Consider the following 20,565-nt stretch of genomic DNA (forward strand, 5'->3'; position numbering starts at 1 on the left):
GTTTTCGAGACAACGAATAGAAAATTGACGTTGGTCCTAGCAGATGTTCCTTTTGTTGGGGAGAATATAAGGAGTAGCGGCTCCTTTTATCCAGTGTATATCAGGATTATGGCTTTCGTTACTTCGTCGGTCAACTCTTTCCAGCATAATAATGGATATAGCTAAACTTTGTTCTTGAGGTGTTCCAGATTTCTTTTCGCTATCGTGCGGTGTCCTTACTATTTCTAGAATACAGGATTCTTCTTTTTTACGTCACAATTTTTCTTATCAAATATGGAAAATATTATGAAATCGAGCATTGTGATTGGTGCGCGTAAACGTAAACGTTTGTCGAGAATGCTTTCGTAAACAAATAACCCCAAATGTAAACGTCAAATTCTCACAGATCTTAAAGATCGCTTAAATTGTCAATAACCATATTTTGACACTAACAACTGTTGAAATTTTTGGATTAAAGGAAAATAGAAAGTAACAAAAATGTCAGTAGATAATAGAAATTGTACTGTTAACGATAGCAGTAATATAACCTTAGATCCAATATCTCTTCAAAATCAATTAGTTATTGCAAGAAAAGAAATAAATAATTTACGGTAAGTTATAAACAAAGACCGCCAAATCATCTATAATTACACCATTGTAGGCAGCAACTGAATACTCTAAACCACGTTCATAGAAATGAACTAGATCATATTAACAAAAAATTGGCGGAATGGCAGTGCCCTTCATGTAGAATAAATCGTATTTCGACCCAGACTTCCTCAGATACAGAGCGATACGATTTCACAACAAAATACATCGGTAAAATAATAACAAACTTTCCACAAAAAAGAGGTACTCCAAGACAACCAGGCATCTGCAAAGAAATGACAGCTAAAGTAGTGATTGATAACAACGTTTTTACAAATCCAGAACACGCACTTGAAGGCTTGCAAGAATATTCTCATATGTGGTTAATCTTCCATTTTCACAGAAATGATAATTCAGCTTCAAAAGCTAAAGTTGCTCCACCCAGATTGAATGGAATAAGAACTGGAGTTTTTGCTACAAGATCTCCTCACAGACCGGCTCCTTTAGGTTTATCTCTAGTTAAAATTGACAGAGTCATGGACAATGTTATTTATTTCAGGTATGTTACCAAAAATGTTACATTTATATGTCATCTTCTCAGTGATTTTACTATTATTTCGGCTAATTGCTTAAGTTTCAATTCCAATATTATTGCTTATTGTAATCATCTTTTTTAGTGGGGTGGATATGATTAACGAAACTCCTGTACTAGATATTAAGCCTTACATTCCACAATATGACAATCCAGTTTACTTAAGTACAGGAAATTCTACTAATAGAAATGATACTATTGATAATGTAGCAAGTACATCAAGTATATCCGAGCCCTCACCAGATGAAATTGATTCCGGAAATGAGACAAATAGACCTGTTAATAATGAAAGAATAATGGATGGACAAGAAAATGAAAGGGAACAAGTTGTAGATGCACCAGTGGTTAATAATTTACATCGTACGACAGAAGAATTGTTTTATACCAGGTAAACAAGGGTAGTTATAATTTAATAATCAGATTTTTAAAAAATTATGATTCAATTTGTAACCTTTAATCATTTCACACCAGATCAAATTCAAGAATAGGGGAGAGGGAAGCTCCAGATGGGGAGGAAGAAGAATCTCCAAGAATTTCTCAATCTGCAGTTACCTCGCAAACTGCAACTACTCCAGAAGGTCATATAAGAGTACCCGCTTGGATTGACCAACCTTTAGTACCTAGATTGACAGTAGTATTTAGAGACAGAGCACTAGTACAGTTAATCCAATTAGGACCAGAGGTAAATTAATTTTGATGATTTTATTAGCAAAAAATTATATTATTTCATACTGTAAATTAGATTATTTGTAATTATATTTTGCATCCCCCTTCTATTCTTAATTTGATAGAATGATTTTTTTTACTCTATATAAGTACCTTTGGTGGTCTTTTGAGCCAGATATGAAACAATGGTCTAATAATGTCTTGAAGTAAAGTATGAATCAACTAAGAAAATGCCACAGGCATCATCAATTAGTAATCGTCTGCCTCACTTTAAAATATTCCCTCTCCGTCGCTTCAGACTGATATACCAGTGGCGTAGGTTCTTATTTAAATAAAAATTAATGCAGTTCGCAACAAAACATTTATTAGATTAAAAAATACAAAAAAAATATATTTTAAGGATTTAAACATATATTACAGTAGGATATTACTTAGTTAATTATATATATATATATATATATATATATATATATATATATATATATATATATATATATATATATATATATATATATATATATATACAGTATCTTATAGAAATAGCAACTGTTTATTGCATAGAGGTTTGGTGTGCATGGTATGTTTATAATAAACACAGTTTTTGCACATGTTGAGTGTAATATTTTATCTATGTCGTTAATTAAAAAAAACATTATTCGCTATCAGAAACTAGAGACGAACATTCTAGTTCATCTTCTAATGAACTATCAGTATCCTCGCTTTTGTCTTCACTTTCTTCCTATGAACCCGTATTTACTGTAAATATTAAGTGATCTAGAGTGTGGTCTAAGATGTGCTCTTTTTGTATAAGGTCATTCTCATATTTTTTAACATGTTGGCAAATATTATACCACTCTTGTTCCGATACCTCCTCAAATTTTTGCATAGCGAGTGCCTCCGTATCGGACAGTTTAAATGTTGTATTGTGCGCAGCCACCCAATTTTTTACTAATGCCCAGATTTTTTCGATCGGGTTTAGTTCTGAATGATAAGGAGGTAAACGTAGTACACGGTGCCCATGTTGTTGTCAAGATTTGCCGGTCATTAATTTTCTGCAAAACACCTGTAATTTCATCATAATTTAGCATTGCACGTTTGCTCTTTTAAATTGAATAGTAACAACGGTAAACCTTAAACTTAGTAGGTACATGACTTTATAATATGTGTAAATATGTATAAAAATGTGTAAACTCCGCATTTCTTCAACCTACTTCTCGAATTAAATCTTGCTACATACCTGTCTCTTTTTTCATGAAATTAATAATATTGCTTATGATTTCTCGTCCTTGGCTGCGTATAATAAGACCTTGCTTTCCCAACTTTTTTGCGGACATTATTTAAAACGATTTTGCCCCTAATGTTCAAAAACAGCGCTATCTGTAGAATAAACTATGGCACAGACTAAAAATAACACCGAACACAATAAATCACACTATCTACTGAACAACGAACAATACTAAATGCTGAATGTCCGATGTTCGGTCGGTTATGCATCTGCGCATCCATAAGCGCAAATTATTTATATTGCCGTACTTTCCTTCCTAAGTAAAGGCTTGGCAACATCGAAGAGGGACTCGCAATGGTAAGAGATCCATGGTTACGCGACGATTCGCTTCGAATTCTGATTTGGACCATGCGGCAGACGTGCAGCGTTGCCAGACTATTTAGCACTTGCATTTCTATATTAAAAATACCGAACAATCGTAAAAAACACCACTGTCACATAAATGAGATGGGCCTAAGAGAGAAGGAAATTATTGCGACCTTTGTCAGGTATGACGCGTCTGGCCTTTTCTTAGCTGATTTGTACTTTACCAGAAATGCCGATTTTCAAAAGGGTAGAAGATCCATTGGGACCAATTTAAAATGAAGAGATTGTGGATGTCGTTGATTCACTTAAAAACTAGAAATTTATTGATGAAGATGGAAGAAGTATAGGAAATTACTTGATTTCCCTTTCAAATAAGTTTTTTATGGCATTTTAGTTACAATAAAGATAGAACGATTAAGGGAAAAGGATCAGATTCTGCTCACTAATCGATCGTAGATCTCAAAAGAGTAGAATTAAGGAAAAAGGATCAAATTCTGCTCACTTATAGGTCTCACAGCAGAAGGATTAAGAAAAAAGGATCAAATTTTGCGCATTCATAGATCTCACAGCTAAAAAAATTTTCAATTTAATCCATTGGCCAGGAGAAACTATTTGAATTATTTTTTTCAATTTGGAATTTATACATCAATTTAATTTTAATAACGACTACCGTTTTTGTGCCAGATGGCGGAAACAACGAGTGATATATTGAAGTTTACCTGCTAAAATTTGTTATTTCATAAAAGTTTATGAATAAATGTGAAAATGTAATCCAGGAAAATACATTTAACACATATTGACATTTGACATGACATTTAAAAGACGTCACTCTACACCAGCGCCTCTAGTGATAAATTTAAATGTTAATATTTCTATTTAGTTTTTTTTTTGAGAGGAATAAACTTCAAAACTTATATGAGAGGAAACGGAATATTTCAATGCAGTTACTTGAAAAAATATTTCATTGATTGTTTAGTTTATAAAAATTGTTTAATACAAGGTGGTACAGAAGTATGTACATCAATTTCTAGAGCTCTTTTACATCCTCATATGATAGTAATTTTCCCAAAAAGTGAATAATAAGTGGGAAACAACCCTTTAAATTATTATTTTCATTATAATTGTTAAAGACATGACTTTGGAGCTCATTGTTTGGTAGTAATTATAAGATTAAGGGTAAATATCTTCAAGTATCTAGGATAATAAAATAACAGATGGAAGAATCAAGGATAAAGGAAAGGAAAGAACAGAATATTAACATTACCTTCTTCATAAAGAATAGTGAAAAAAATGAAAACACAAGTTTTTTATAAAAAAAGTCACTCCTATACTCACTTTTTGGGCAGAAACATGGACTAGAACACAAATTCAAGGAAATAAGATGCACACATAAAATCCCTAAAGAATATAAGAAGTAAAATGATATTGGACAGGATTAGAAATAATACATAAAAAATAACAATACACGACGCAAGAAGAGCTAAAAAAGAACAACACATAACGAGGAAGTTTAGATAGCAACAAAAAAACCGTTAGATGGAATGGGAAAAGATAGAAAATAATGGAGGATACTTTGTAGAATTGGTACTATATCATAGCTCGACTCCACACATCTCTTACTGGATATTGAATTTCTTGTCACCCTGTACCAGATCCTATATGAATACTGAGTAGTTTTGATGTTACAATTACAGTACAATTGAATGTAAATAAATTGAAAATAATAATATTAATGGAATTATTACAAAAGCAACTTTTTTGTGTAGAAAAATTTGTCTCAAATGATCTAGTGATATCATTGTGTCATTTAATCAATGAACTTATAACCAAAACCGTTTTTACAATAGTTTAAAATAAGTTCGACCCTCTAAAATGTCAAAAAGATCATATTCTTCAATGGTTTTTAAAAATCAGTATCAGCTTTATGAATTCATATTATTTTGTACTCTATCTATATGTAGCTAAAAATATTTTATGTTTTCAGGCTGAAGATAAGAAAACTATAATTTCTAATGTCCTAAGAGAAGATCCAAGATCTATATATTTGAGAGAACGTTGGGGTAGTCATTGTTATGTGTTTAGGATAGCAGATTTGCATGTATCCTGCAAATTCAATGATAGTGCTCAGGTCGTTACAGTTTATCAAATTTTCCAGAACAATCCTCCACAAGCAGATGAAGAATAGGACAATGTAACACTTGAAGTAGAATTTTCATTTGCTTTTCATTATTTTTGCTTCCTTGTAATTGAAAAGTAATTTGATTTGACACTTTAGTTATATTTGATAAACATCCCCTTTTTAGATGCTATCCCTAAATCAAAATTAAGCATTCTTTAACGATGTTCATTCGTCTAAAGAAAAATAGATAAAACTGTAGTGCTTTTTCTCCAATTAAAGCCTGATATACATATGGTTAGGTTTTAAAGATGGTATTATAATTACCGAAAACGTTTGTAAAGAAAAATAGAAGTAAGCGTCCCATTATATTACAATTTAAACTTCCAATGAAATAATAGAAATCTATAAATGAAAATTACATAATCAAATGAAATATTACAAAAAATACATTTGTAGGGTATTATTTTTTATTATTCTTCTTGTAAAACCGCTCTCCATGGTAAATGACACTCCACACAGGGGCCAAATGCATGAATTCTTGGCAGAAATTATTTTAAAGCATTAAACTGTTGAGAAATGAATTAAAAGCACATGTCTAGTATTAATAATAATATCTTATGTTTTAATTTTAAAAACAAAGTAAACAACAAAATGATTATTCTGAATCTGAAGAATCATCTGAATGTGGCGGAAGTATCCGAAGTCTGCAATAATTCAAGAACTTATTAATATTATTTGCACGTTTTTGTGGCAGTTTTCGTAGACTTGTCATTAATGGGTCCAAAGAAATTAAAAGACTGTTCAAAATATCTTCCACTTTACCACTTTAAACTGTTTGTTAACCTCAATATCCAACCCAGTAATCTTTACTGCAACTTCTGGATCGCTGAAAAATCCCCTAGCCGTATTCCCATCATTACGCTTCTAAAACAAGATTTTGGCTTATTGATCCATCCAATCCCATCTCAGTCACTATTTTCTTATTTTTCCACCATTGTAAAAAGCATAGTAATTGTTGGAATTTCTGGAACCGTTCCTGATATTCATACTGAACACACTGTTTACATTACCACTACACCAACATTCTCAATTACACTGTCTGACACGCATAAGTTATCCTCCTCAGAGACAATATTGAAACGCGCGTGTTGGTGTAGTGGTAGTGTAAACAGTGTGTTCAGTATGTATTTCAATGTGATTCATGTGATACGTCACTAGCTTTATTTCTTCAATTTATTTGCTCATTTTTTTAACATTGTTTTCTGCTAATTCTGTAGTTTTATGTTGAAAAATAAACTTAATTGGTCTGCAGTATTGCGTTGATAAAGGTCTTGGATTGTTTGAGAGCAATCGTATAGGTACAAGGTATACAATGAAGATACTAGTGCCGAATCATCCAAGCCCCACTTATATATTAGCTTCAAATTATTTAAAGTATCCATTTTTTAGGTTTCCAAAACTTCTTTCTGAGCATCCAATAGTCGATTGACTGTGTGATTAAGTAAATTTAATCTCAGCAACAGTATCTGTAACAGTAATATGTTCTTTGGGTCGGTAACACTCCTTGGCAATTTGTATTTTAATATAAGATGGAAACTTGGACTTATCTTTTAATCTCATAGCTTTGTATTTATGTCTGGTATATTTGGCTTCAACGAACATCAATATAGCTTCTCTTCCAGAAAGCTGTTGATCCGAAGACCATAAACTCATTTGATCAGCAAAAGTTAATTCTTCAGATGGTTGTTTCTGTCTCAAATCTTCGGTTTTTTGACGTTTGATCCGTTCCGAAGCTTCTTCGAAACTTTTTCTAGGGCTACCACGATTTTTATCAATACCAGAATAATTCTTAAAACTCATAGAAGAATCGAGTGAAGACTTATTGTAAATAATCCTATCCTATCCTCTTTTCTATAATATTGTCGATTTCCTTTTTTTTTTTTAAAATCAGCCATGAAAAATGAAATTCGCTTTTGTAACATATGCTTACAATGGTTGGGACATTTGCAAGGAATTCCCTCAAATTCGCAGATTGGGTTGTTGACATGACATCGCCTAATTGCTTCATATGTTCAAATAATGATCGCATCGTAATAAAAATATCATCTGACCCATCTAACCTACAAAAAAAAAAGAAAAAATTGAAAAAAAATTGCTTTAGTGAAGACCCCCCCCCATTTAAGAAGCAAAATTCCGCAGATTTTCATTAATGTTGCTACAAGAACACACGATCCACTAATAAATCAGACATTATTCAAAAACATGTTATGAAATGTTCATAAGTAGAACTTTAGATGTAAAAAAATATTCTTTTGTTTTAAAACCACACTCAACTAACAATAATTCACAAAAATTTTAATTAATCACATCGAATTATAATTTTACATTAATATCGTCAAAAAAACTGTGGTGGTTAAGAACTAGTTTCACGGCTTGAACTGTATTGGAATTTTTGAAATTCTAGACGTTTTAGCTCCCACTTTGAAGCCATTATCAAGAAAAGGGTGGGGGTAGGGTGGTCATTCGTTCATTGGTAAGAAATGATCCGATTCAGTGGTCTCAATCTTCCTACTGCACGCAATGAATCACCCTTATTTCATGATTGATTCCAAGGCCTCATTCGGCCTACTCCTTGGAATTTCACCGAGGAAATGGGAAGCATCAAGAACACTGTTGACACTAACACACTCACTGTTGTTCTTGAGCTAACTGTGGAGCTAGTCGCCTGAACCTTGTGTGTAAATATTTTGGACGTTTCTCTATTTCGATAGCTTTTCAAATAATCCTGGACTTGGAGGAACGTGGCGATTTGTCTGGCCAATATAGGAACGAGGACATTCTGAGCAGGTGATTTCATACACTTCGTGGTGATATTTTGTCTTTGACGGATCTGATTATGTTGGAGAGTTCAGATTGGGTTTAAATATTGTATTGTGTATCACTTCTCCCAATGAACAAGTTCAAACGAATGACTAGGTCAACATTCCCACTGTATTATCAAAATTATCACATGTTTGTATACTTTTGTTATTTTACTATATCACCTACCTAATTTTGTTTCATTCCCACCCAATTTTTTCTTTCAACTTCTGCCAAGAATTCATGCATTTGGCCCCCTTATGCGTCATATTGTTATTAGGTACCTATTTTCGAGTAATTCGAAGCATTTGAAATTGTTTTTTATGTTGCTTAAGCCTTGTTACCGACAACCAGATTACAAAGGGTTGACAATAGTTGTTGCAAACTATTAGAAACAAAATTACATGTTAGATGTGTTTACTTATCTATATTTTCTTTCAAGGATTATACAGATGGAATTTTCTTTTTGTCGCACGATATGTTTTGTTCATTTTACTTGATTTTAAACACTTAGATATGTAGGAATTGAATGCTTAAATCAATACTAATTGAGTTGGATTAATGTCGTTATTAAGTTATAATGTAACCCGGAACCGTTGGTGATACTTATACTGAACACACTACACCTACACTCATAATTACATTGTCTTACAAAGTCTTCAAAGATCAAAGATAAACTGTAGTCACTGAAGACGATAACTTTATTATCAAAAAGCGAGTCAGGCAGTGTAATTGTGAGTGGTAATGTTGTTAATGTATTTTTTAATTTATTGATAAATTATTTATTAGTAAAATTGTTTCAAACTGATATCTTTGTTTTATATTATGTAACCTTAAGTGAAAGAACACATCTCAAATTTTCCTCAAGGAATCTGTAGCCTGCAACAGATCAATACCTATCTCGAAAACATTCTGGAGTGGAATGGAAAAAATCTTATTGAGCAAAGACGTAGGTTGTTGTGTTGATTTGGTCCTATCTGGACATAAAATATCACCATAACTGCAAATTCCCCTGTTGGGTGTTGTGGTTGGAAGCAATATGTCCTGGAAGTCACGTAGCCGAATTAGCTAAAATAGCTTCACAAAAACTTGGAGCCCTCTTTAAACCAAAAAACTATATACTCTGCAACAACTTCTAATCCTCTGCAAGGCCTAGGTTCATTCATCTTTGTAGTATTGCTCGTACAATTGGGCTCCCAAGAATACCCTGAGCATGATCGACTCAATACAGGAAGAGCAATTCGACTTATAGTCGATCCAGAGTTGACCAGAAGCTTGGACAGCTTAGATCCGACCTAACTCTGTTCTACTGATACTCCATGGCAGATGCTGTTCTGATCTATCCAACATAATCGCACCTAGAGCAGTACCTTCAAGATCTACTCGATGGCTTAAGAACACCAAGTTCGCCTACAAACTTGCAGAACGTAAATTTATCAGGTTCCTTTTTTTGGAGAAGTGAAAGCCTGTAGAATCAGCTACCAAGGGACGTATTTTCTTAACACTACAACCTACAAAAGTTAAAGACCAATATCCACACGGTAGGCACCATTCTAATTACACGAGTGTAATAAGGTTAACCCTCTTGTTAGTTTTTTGGGCATATAATGTGAGCTACCAAACATCACATCCCTCGCTGGATCAATTAGGAAAAGGTTAAGGATAGGGAATGGATAGGTTGCAAAAAGCTATCGTGGCTACGAAATATAAGAAATCAGACCGGACTGGGAGAAGAACAACCACTTCGAATAGCGAATTATATAATTCTTATTGCTGACCTATGCTCTGATTCCCGGAACCACTGGAAACGTTAGAGCAAACGCAGCATACTTGATAGATACTCGAACATTAACATTTCTTCCTAAGTCTGTAATCTGTATTTTTTTTATTATAATTTCTGTTTGTTTTAAGGTGTAATAAAAGTTTGTTGTAAAATAAAACAAATATTTAGTTACAGCTAGACATCAATTCAACCAAATTGTCATGGTGAAAACCCACTCTTGAAGACAGACACGACACTGAAAGAAGAAGAATTTCAGCGTTAGCACAGAGTGCCTCAAGTTATCGAATAAAGGGTGTTTGAAAAAAAAGGTAACTCCGTCTCTAGGATAGATAGAAAACTGAAAAATATTTGGGGGTTGCTCAGTAAAAAATTTGATATACACATTTTTTAGGATTTTTCCACAACTACTGGCAACATTGTATTAAAATTTTATACGAATATATTTTGGAAACTGATACATCTAATGAATTTGTTTGTATGTCTGACTCACATAGAGGGCGTTAGTTACACGGTTAGTATTGAACATGGCGTTACGAAAATTTTTTACTGAGCAAACCCCAAATATTTATCAGTTTTCTATCTATTCTAAAGACAGGATCACCTTTTTTTTAAACACCATGTTCGAGTAATATTTCGCCTACTTAACGAAATAGTTAGAAAACGACATTGAAATAAAATACATATCCAGTTCTGCATTTAATGTTTGTTGGGAAAGGATGGAAAATAAAAAAAACTTTTTACACTTTAGTCAAATATATTTACAATAAATATGGGTCTTATATACATGAATACAAGTTAGTTGAAAAATTATTAATAAAAATAAATTGCTTTCTCCAATTTGGCATACTTGAATTTCGTTGAAATAAAAAGTTAGTTACTTAGACAAAAATTGGAATGTTACGATATATCTAAAAATAACATTAACAGTATTATTGTATTTTATCGAAAATTAAACCAGTTTCCAGGATTTTTAGAAACCCAAAACTTATTTCAAAGAATAGTGAAAAATAGAAATTAAATTATACAATTTCACGAATCCGGGAAAAACTATTTGACAACTAATCTACGAAAATTTGTTAAAACTATAATATGAAATTAAACTTTTTTTCAAGATTTGCAATTTATTTACAAGAGTTTTAATAAATAGAATTATTTTTGTTAACAACTAGATTTTTTCCTTATCTATTTCGAAAAATTTTCAAGGCAAGATTGCATTGTTCTAATCAAATACTTTATATTAACATGTTATATCAGTCACGGTCTACATATTACAAAAAAATAATTACAATTTCAATCATTTTTTATATTCACAAAACATATTTTTTGACAATAACCAATCAACAATGTTCTGTAAATTCCATATTAGAGATTTCAAGAAAGCTTTTGATAAACTTGAGTATGTAAAACTTCTCACAAAACTAAAATCAGTAAATGCTTATTGTCAACTATTTCAGTCGAATACAAATAATTTTTTAACCCTACAACGGCAACAGGGGTGATGTGTCACGTAGGTAAATTTGTTATCGCTATAGTGGCAGTAGACCACGTGTGACCTTGGGGATTTTGTTATTCCTCAGTTTGACCTCTGCTTGTGCCAATCCAATTATTCCAAGTGCTTTGAAAAAATACCATGGAGTGACGGGTAACCCCTGTTGTCATTTGTGATCACTTTATTTTCTGTGTTTATCATATCAAGAAACTTTATTTTTCATTTCAAAATGTTTAACGTGATCGCTTTATGGATCCCCATTTTATAAATGAATAATGAGTATGAATAGGTTTAGGTTTATGCCTTGCTTCCAATCAGAGAACTTTGTACAAAGTTCCTTGATAAATGTGAATTACTTGCATTTCGGGGCCGATGCCTTTTCAAAGTTTACATAGCTAATAAGCCAGATAAATATATTGGAAAGGAACCAGGCAAAACCTCAGCAAGTTATTACTAACAGGTTCGAGTCGCAATATAACGTGTAACAACAGGTTTACGCCCATTCCTTTAGCTCAGGGGTGGACAAATACTTTTAAGCCCGGCCCGGAAATGAAATGTCTCCCGGGTCGAGGGATCATATTGCGTACGGTATTGTCCTCCTGGTATGGGCATATTTGCAAAATAACGAAGATGTATGCGACCAGTGCTAAATCAAAATAAACAGTACCGTGCTTCGAACTGTCGTCCCTCGAGGAGTTAGAGGAGTGCACGTTCAATTCTATGCAGTAAGTTGATCAGAGTAGTGCATACAATAAAGTAGGGATATTGTAGCTATGCTCTATTATTGTTGATTCTATTAAAATCGCTTACAAGAGATTAACTAAATTGCCTGCAGGATTTTTCAACGGACCGGGTAAAGTAAGCAAAAGGACCGGATCTTGCTCGCGGGCCGGCTTTTGCTCGCCCCTGATAAACAAATGTTGAATGATCATAGCTTAACAATGGTACGCCCTTCAAACAAAAAAAACCATTTACTACCACATAATTACGCTATTTGGTCCTACAAACCTTCCGTAAGTCATATCCGGCTCGAAGGACCAAATAGAGTAGTTATGAGTGTTGGTGAAGTAGTTAGAAAGCTCAAATCGAGTTGATTTGAGTTGATTTTAATGTAATCGAAAAACCTAGATACAAGTATCGGTCTCAATACAAATTACAATAAAATGTTTTTGATATAATTCGATTTTTTCTAATATAATGTCCTAGTTACTACTTGGAGTCCGATTTTTTCAATATGGAAACAACAAATGATGGAAACTAAGTTAGAATTTCCGGAATCGTTAGCGATATCAGTACTACCACTACACCAAAACATACAGTTACACTGTCTGTGATCCTTTGAACATTAATAGGTTTATATACGGCTTGAAGAACTAGATATTGGAATTGCGAGTGTTATGGTGACTCCTTATGATGATATGGGAAAAACTTCATATTTAACCGAAGCAGCATTCTAGTAATTATACTATGCCGTAGTCACCTACAAATTTCCTAAAATATGTTTTGCAAATGAAAAAAAATGGACTGATTTTTACAGAAATTACATTTTTTTTGAAACTAGTGAAAACAGTTCGGTTCTAACTAGACGAAGTTGTTCAATTAAATCTAGTAGTAAAATGAACAGTTAAGTGGCATTATCATAGACCAAGTCATAACATTGATCATATATAAACGTTTTAAGTAGCTGGATTCACTTTATTATTATTCGTTATTATTTAACACACTTGCATTAATCTTGGTCCTTTTTAAATGATTCCCGAATACAGAAAGTCGAGAATTATTGCGGTTTAATATTTCTTATGACAACTATAAACGTCTTTGTTATCATGATATTTCTATTTCTCAAGATATTTATTCTTTCATTTTATTTTTGTCAAATTATAGAATATTTGTTATATTGCTTTGAAACAGCATTTAGGGCGAACCATAGTACGTACCATCAATGATTTTATTTTGGCACATTAGACCTGAACCAGCTCCACTATCGACCGTCAGAGCAGACCATGGTTTGTATCTTAGCCATCGAGAACAATTGGTAAGAGCTACTGACAAAGTTAAGTAAATTGCCAGCTAACAGTGGTGTACCTCAGGGTTCAGCTTTGGGTCCAGTTCTGTTTTTGGTATTCATTAATTATGTCACAGACACCGGTGTAACCTGTAGTGGCCCAGATATACAAGCTTTACATCTACCATGGGCAAAGATCTCATTACTATTTTCTCTCATGTCAATCAAGGTACTATCTGTACTAGTCCACTTTAATGTACACACTAGCACCCGCATAACTGAAATGTATTAAATGTCACAAAATCTTCTATATTCTTCCAAACTATAAACTTCCATGTTGCAAACTTCAACAAAATGTTAAGTAATATAGGTAGGTAGGTATCACCCAACTGAGTTTTTACCAACAATCCGCACAAGCTTGAGGCCGTGCGCTTTAGTGAGTTTTGTGAACTCAGATTGAAAGTGAGGTTGAGGACATCACGTTGTCAGATCTTGTCATCAAAATAAGCGACTAAGTACACAATACTAAATTATTAAAAACAGTTATTATTTAAGTTGTCGTTTCTTTTTCTGTGCGTAACAGACAGTTGGATCACTAATGGAATGGTGACTTTTATGTGGTTATTGAGTGTAAGATACTCACATAACCGAGTGTCTCAGTTGAATGTAAATGGAAAACAGCTAATAGCTTCTTTTTAGCCCAGATATTATACTGTTCTTTTTAAAGACATGAAGAATTCTATACTGTTTTACATTATTCAATTTATCGGTTAGAAGATGTTGCGGCGGTAATGGATATCAAATTATATTTCTATCAAGATTTCATCAGTTGTTACGCTTATAATATCACTGACTGCGACTCCGGAGACGAGGATAATACTAAAATCAATCACTTACCAGGAAGTCAGCTCAGAAACGATTTTGAGGTAATAGTTGACAGGCAAGTAGAACAAACGACCCTTATTTCAACGAAGAAGATGATTTACCTCTTGTAATCTTAAAACAACAGCAGCTGTTTCAATAACACACATCATCAGAGCCTGTTCTAAAAAAACTAACATCTGCAAATTAGCTAAAAGCAGATGCAATTTCCAAGAGACAGGCTTTCGCCACTTATGTGATAATAACCGATCAGATCGGTTTGCTAAAGTATGGCCTCTCTATGACGCTTCTTTTAAACACGAGCATAGCATGGATGAGGATATATATGTCCTCTAATTAGTGCTCCAACAGGTAAATATGATTACCGATTCGATAAAGACACGGGAATAGTGATTTGTCATTGACATGACAATATCATTGTGACAATTACGTTTAATTTTTGTTAGGTAATCCCATACCATTTAATAAAACGTTTTTTCAGAAAGCACAACCAAATTTGATAAAGGTTTATAATTCCTTAATGGGTGGAATTGATCGCAGCGATCAGAATATGTCTTTACCGTGTGTCCATAAGGGGTAAAAAATGGTACTTTCCTTTGGTGGCTTACGGTATTGACATTTATATTCAAAACACTGCCAGACACAACAGAAGATCAGCAAGTGAATCAATTTGAACTTTGAAAAAACATAGCCTGCAACATTTTGGAATCGTTCCAGAAGGAGACAAAACGGGGTCCAACAAGGCGAAATACCAGTGCAGTTCCACACTCAGGATATGATCTTGTAATTTATCAGAAAAAACAGTCTCGATATGGATACTGCAAAAAAAAGTTTTTTTTTTGTGAAAATTGCAATATTTCTTTACAAAAATGCTTTAAAAATTATCATACAGTGTAATAATTGAATTTATTTCTTAAAATATATTTTTTCACTTATCTACAATCTTGCAACTACCAACTTCTAAAAAAATAGTTTCAGTAATATGTGAGTTAAAAACAAAAACCGACAGTAACTTTTGATCGAGAAGTGTTCTTCAATCCGTCACTAACATAATTTGGTTCGCCCCTTGCTTATTATTTTTTACGCAAATTTATCGATTTGCCCACTTTAATAATGCCACCGATACAATATTGCTGAGCACAATCACTACAGTAAATAATTCTAGTTAACCTCACTATGGATATCACTGTCTCACGATGACAAATAATATTTAACATTACAAACTATCCAAAAATGTAGACACCTCGCATAATATATTTATATGTGAATGAATAAATCTCGTGGACATGCCACATATCACTTGTCAGTAGCTGTAATGATATTGTGATATCTACACGTCTGGATCATTTGAATATATCTTACACTTAAACCACAACTTGTTGAGATTCAGTTAAAAGTTGGAAGGATAAATAGTTTATAAAAATATTCCCTTTAAACTACGACATTCACAAGAAAAGACAAAAATATGGTAGGCCATTTTTTATATAATATAAATTTTGTCGAACAACTTTACAAACACACATTTTTTGTTTTATTGTGTTTGGAAATTTGTACAGGGAATCTTTTTTTTTTTCTCTAATATCTATTAACAATTAACAACGGTATACAAAAAATAACGAATGGAAAGAAAGGTTTTGTACTCACTGTATTCGAGTAAGGTTTATAATCGTATTAAATGCATCATTTTAAATCGCTGGTCATTGGAGCACAAAAACAATCATATGATACACAATAGCCCAGTTGCTGGAGGCAACAGACACAAGTTATAAGCAAAAAGTACCTTAAAGTAGGTTAATTGATATAAAAAAAACTTCGAGGTCTTTCGATTTCAACATTTTCACATTTCAACAAAGTGGTACGGTAGTAGCGGTGTCATCTTTGTACCAGATACGGAGTTTATTAAATGAAGTAGTGTAATAGTTGCAATCCATACTGTATTAGTGACGAAGTGTCAGAGTAAAATCATTTCGGGTTAAGAACAAGAATTAGGTTCTAAATTACTAAAAACTATGAATTGATCGATAAGAGAACTTTAAAGTGCCTAATAACGGTAAAGTTTATGGTTCGACGTGAATTTACCATGATTGCATTACCTTGATGGTATAAATAATCCCGAGGAAACCTTGTACATAGTTTATCTAATTCGGTGATGATCCCTGCAGGTATTCCTATAAAATAATTTTTATAATAGTTGATCGATGATAGTTGACATACTACCCAAGGATATTTCTTGGTGGCAGCAACATTTTTCGGCTTTACATTCCCGGGCTATTAGCTGCTGTTAGAAGAAAAAATATTTCTAAAAGATGAAATCTCAAATATATCAAAAATAAATAAAATGTTTTTAACCATTTACGATTATTTATGAAAAATTTTCCTAATAAAATTGGAAATTATCAAATTTAATATCACTGCAATCTATTGCACTGAGTTTATTAGAGCTTTGAATTGATTCAGTGATTGTTATCCTTTCTTTTCATTCGATTTTTTATGGATTCGATCTGTACTATATTCACAATATCAGTTTTAAAAGTTACTAATCATCTAAAATTTAAAACGAGAGAAATCATATCCTAGAATATTGTATTGTCACAAGATTTGAGTATATCCAAAAATACTGATTCGAACGGAATTTCGAGGAAGACAAACGCAAGTATACGGTAACGAGATTTACGTTTACTCGAGGTAATTAAGTCAATTGAGTTTTTAAGTTGATTGATTGATTCGTATGAGACTCGAAGGACCAAAAAGTGTTAATTGTGTTTTGTGTAATAGTGTGTCTTATAGTTTTTTTTATAAAAATTCTTATTTCGGACACATAGGTTGTAATAATGTTTGCGCATACTACATTGACTCAAATACCTTCAATCTTAATATCAAATTGCGTAAATCTATTTTGGAAAATAAAAAGTACATATCTACTATACGAAAGACAAGAGAATCGTAAAAAGTAAGTTCAGATCTGTATTAAAATATTATTAAAACCTTAAACTAAATAAATATTAATATTTATAATCAAAAGTAATACAAGAAATTTGAATCGATATATTCACACAGAAACCTACATCCGGTTGTCATTTAAACTAAGATAAACTCATAACGCACCACTTATGTTTTTCTCGATATTCTTCATTTATTGATAACTTACTGTACGACAAGTAGGCCATGGACCTTGTTTGACAGTGACAGTTGTTATTCAAGTTGACTATATTATCACATAACCTTTTTTCGACAGTCATTCGTATTAAATCTCGTTTAAGATTAAGTGAACACAATGTTTACACCAACACTCACAATTACACTGTCTAGCGCGCGTTTCGATAACCAAGTTATTGTCTTCAGGGAACTGAAGTTTAACAATGTAACTGTGAGTTTGGTGTAGTGGTAGTGTAAACAGTGTGTTCAGTATGAATTTCACCAACAGTTCCAGAAATTCCAACTTGTTTTAGACTAAAAGTGTGTTAACATTTTCTGAAAAAGTGCTGATTGAAGCAATGTTTCTTTTAGAAACCAGTTGTTGATTATAATTGTTTTTATTACAAGCATGTTTGTAAGTTCAATTGGGAGTATATCAAGTAAAAAACTGAGCTGCCAAAGATATTTGTCAATGGAGGAGGGAGTGCGAGCATCGACTCTCCTGAGTCGAGATATTGCTGGACCAGGAAAAGGACGTAAACGTTGCATTAATCAAATTGTTGATCATTTTTTGAGACAACGTGCTTTCAGAAGCAGGAGAGTCACCAGCAATTTATTAAAAAATTAATTATCGATACATCGTCTCGAGCGGTTAGAAAATATTTACATGAAGCCAAAAAACCCTTGCTTACTAGAGAACACGAAGTTCCGAGATTCAATTTTGCAAGACTACATCAGAATTGGACCCTCAATGATTGGAAACGGGTTCTGTTCTCCGATGAAACTAAAGTTAGCCTTAAAGCTCCAGATGGACGTGATCGTGTCTGGCAAAAGCAAGGAGAAAGGTTTGGTGGTGGCTCTAAAATGTTTTGTGGAGGAATTTACTTCTATGCTCGTATGGAATTGGTCCCTATAAGTACAAGGTCTATGAATGCCCAATATTACTTAGACAACATTATTGTCGAGCATCTGTCCCCAAGTGGTTGGAAAGATTATTGGCTACTCACATGATGCCAATATCCTTTTATTATAGTGGCCACCTAACAGTCCGGATATGAATTCTATGGAACATTTATGGAACTATCTCAAAAAGAGGATTCAAAGTCATAGTTTCTAATCACAAAAAACTCATAGAGGTCGCTATTGAAGCATGGGAGAATATGTCGCAATCTTTTGTCGAACATTTGATATCAAGCATGTCACGATGCATCAATGCAGTTATAAGAAGAAGAAGAGTAGGGCCTGCACGGTATTAGGGCTTGGCCCATATGCATTAATCCTCGTTTACTAATTTTTTTTTCAATTTGGAGGTATTTGTGCTTTTCTAGCAAAAACAAACTTTTATGGAGAAATTAATGCAAATTACAGTTATGTTAAGGTCATATTCGACTAATTTGTAGGTGTTCATTATCATTTCAATGTAACGTAGTGTTTAATTTGTAAATATGTATTTAGGTTAATTGTAGTGGTGGGTTAATTTTGCCTAGGAGTTTATATTAAAGCAAATTGAAACTAAGAATTTATCGACAAACAATGGTTGAACAATGTTAATACATTCGAGACTGGAATGTAAGTTTCTAGTAAAATATATAAAGAATAAAAACGATACAGAAAACCACAATAATAACAAGTTCCTATACTTTCGTATTAATGAGGGAACAAAAAAAATGTTTTGTTCTGCTGGAGAGTCGTCAGAAATATATCACCTCTTCGTCGGTGGGCGGTTGCTGATCGTTTCTAACTTTGAACTTATCCGGAAGTTTGGGATAAGTGTTTGTGCGAGTCGCTTTGGCACCTCCTGGACTTTGACACTGACTCGAAGGTGTTGAGTTCGGCGGCGAAGCCTGCATCATTGCAGGACTCGAACCCGTTCTACTATGAACGTGTTGGGTTCCAGTTGGAGTCTGAAATAATAATCAATTAATCAAAACAATTGTGCTATATATCAGATCGCCTCATCCAAGAAGTATTCAAATGACAACTGTCAAATTTTGAGCTCAATGTACCCAACAATTTTGTCAAGTGACTCTATTGATATAAAGGAAACAAAAAAAAATTGTATATGTTAATTAAGCATATATAATATTATGGTGACTGTTCTCCAGGAAAATCATCCATTATTCACAGATTTTCGGAGTTAAAACATGGTAATACTAACAATGATGATTCTTGACGATGAGGGTTGCATCAAATTGAGAAAGGTTGTGATGGAAAACTGTACATTGGAATTGGTATATAGTTGACCAACGTATTGTCCATGGATCTCATAGGGCTTTTTAAAGAGGATCCGTGGTTACCTTTGATCAGCGGCTGCGAATCCTAAGTGTTGACAGGCAGGTAGTTTACTGCCGATGGATGTGGTCTCCTTGCTTGACTTTCTGTAGAAATCTTGAGGTCCGTGCGTGCCAGTTCAAGGCGCTTGATGCGAAGAAACCTTTTACCATAATCTTTGGAAATGGTGCGATCTCAGTCGATCAATCAATCGTTTAATCTTGAGCTTTCTTCGCCATTGCACCATTTGCTTTATGCTCAGTTTATTATTTCCACCGTGGCTCTGTTTATGAAGCCGGGATGAATTAAGAATCTAATAGTTTCTACACAGCAAGAAAATTAATGATAAAGGAGGATGGCCAAATGAAGAACAGTCACACGATTAGTTGCTATACCCTGTTGAATTGGAATAACTGGGCCTTATCAAGAAAGTTCGCGATTCCTTCCGAACAATTCGATGGTTCCAGTTAAATTACGTCCTTTTGATGGTACTCACTCGTACCTTCATAATAAAGCGATGACTCATGCAAAAACTATTGATGAAAAAGGACTTGTTATTGTGCAAACCACTACCCGCTCATAGAACAGTGGCTGAAAGTTGCTAGT

General features: G+C 33.3%; 2 protein-coding genes across 15 annotated transcripts in view; one reads left to right on the top strand and one right to left on the bottom strand.

The window, feature by feature from the left end:
- Nucleotides 1–357: 357 nt before the first annotated feature.
- On the top strand, nt 358–9,202 carry LOC130896710 (tRNA (adenine(37)-N6)-methyltransferase). The gene is made up of 5 exons (XM_057804983.1): nt 358–590; nt 641–1,126; nt 1,245–1,547; nt 1,631–1,841; nt 5,401–9,202. The coding sequence occupies exons 1-5, from the start codon at nt 478–480 to the stop codon at nt 5,599–5,601; spliced, it is 1,314 nt and encodes a 437-aa protein (XP_057660966.1). The 5' UTR covers nt 358–477; the 3' UTR covers nt 5,602–9,202.
- Nucleotides 9,203–13,775: 4,573 nt separating this feature from the next.
- The window catches only part of LOC130902234 (rho guanine nucleotide exchange factor 18), a 102,500-nt gene continuing 95,710 nt past the window's right edge, over nt 13,776–20,565 (bottom strand). For all 14 annotated transcript variants that reach the window (XM_057814237.1, XM_057814295.1, XM_057814286.1 and 11 more), the window contains one exon: nt 13,776–19,592. In XM_057814237.1, the coding sequence (XP_057670220.1) occupies nt 19,380–19,592 (213 nt within the window). In that variant the 3' untranslated portion in view covers nt 13,776–19,379. The remainder of the gene's footprint in view (nt 19,593–20,565) is intronic.

This window comes from Diorhabda carinulata, chromosome 1 (assembly GCF_026250575.1).
Source record: "Diorhabda carinulata isolate Delta chromosome 1, icDioCari1.1, whole genome shotgun sequence".
NCBI classification, from domain to species: domain Eukaryota; kingdom Metazoa; phylum Arthropoda; class Insecta; order Coleoptera; family Chrysomelidae; genus Diorhabda; species Diorhabda carinulata.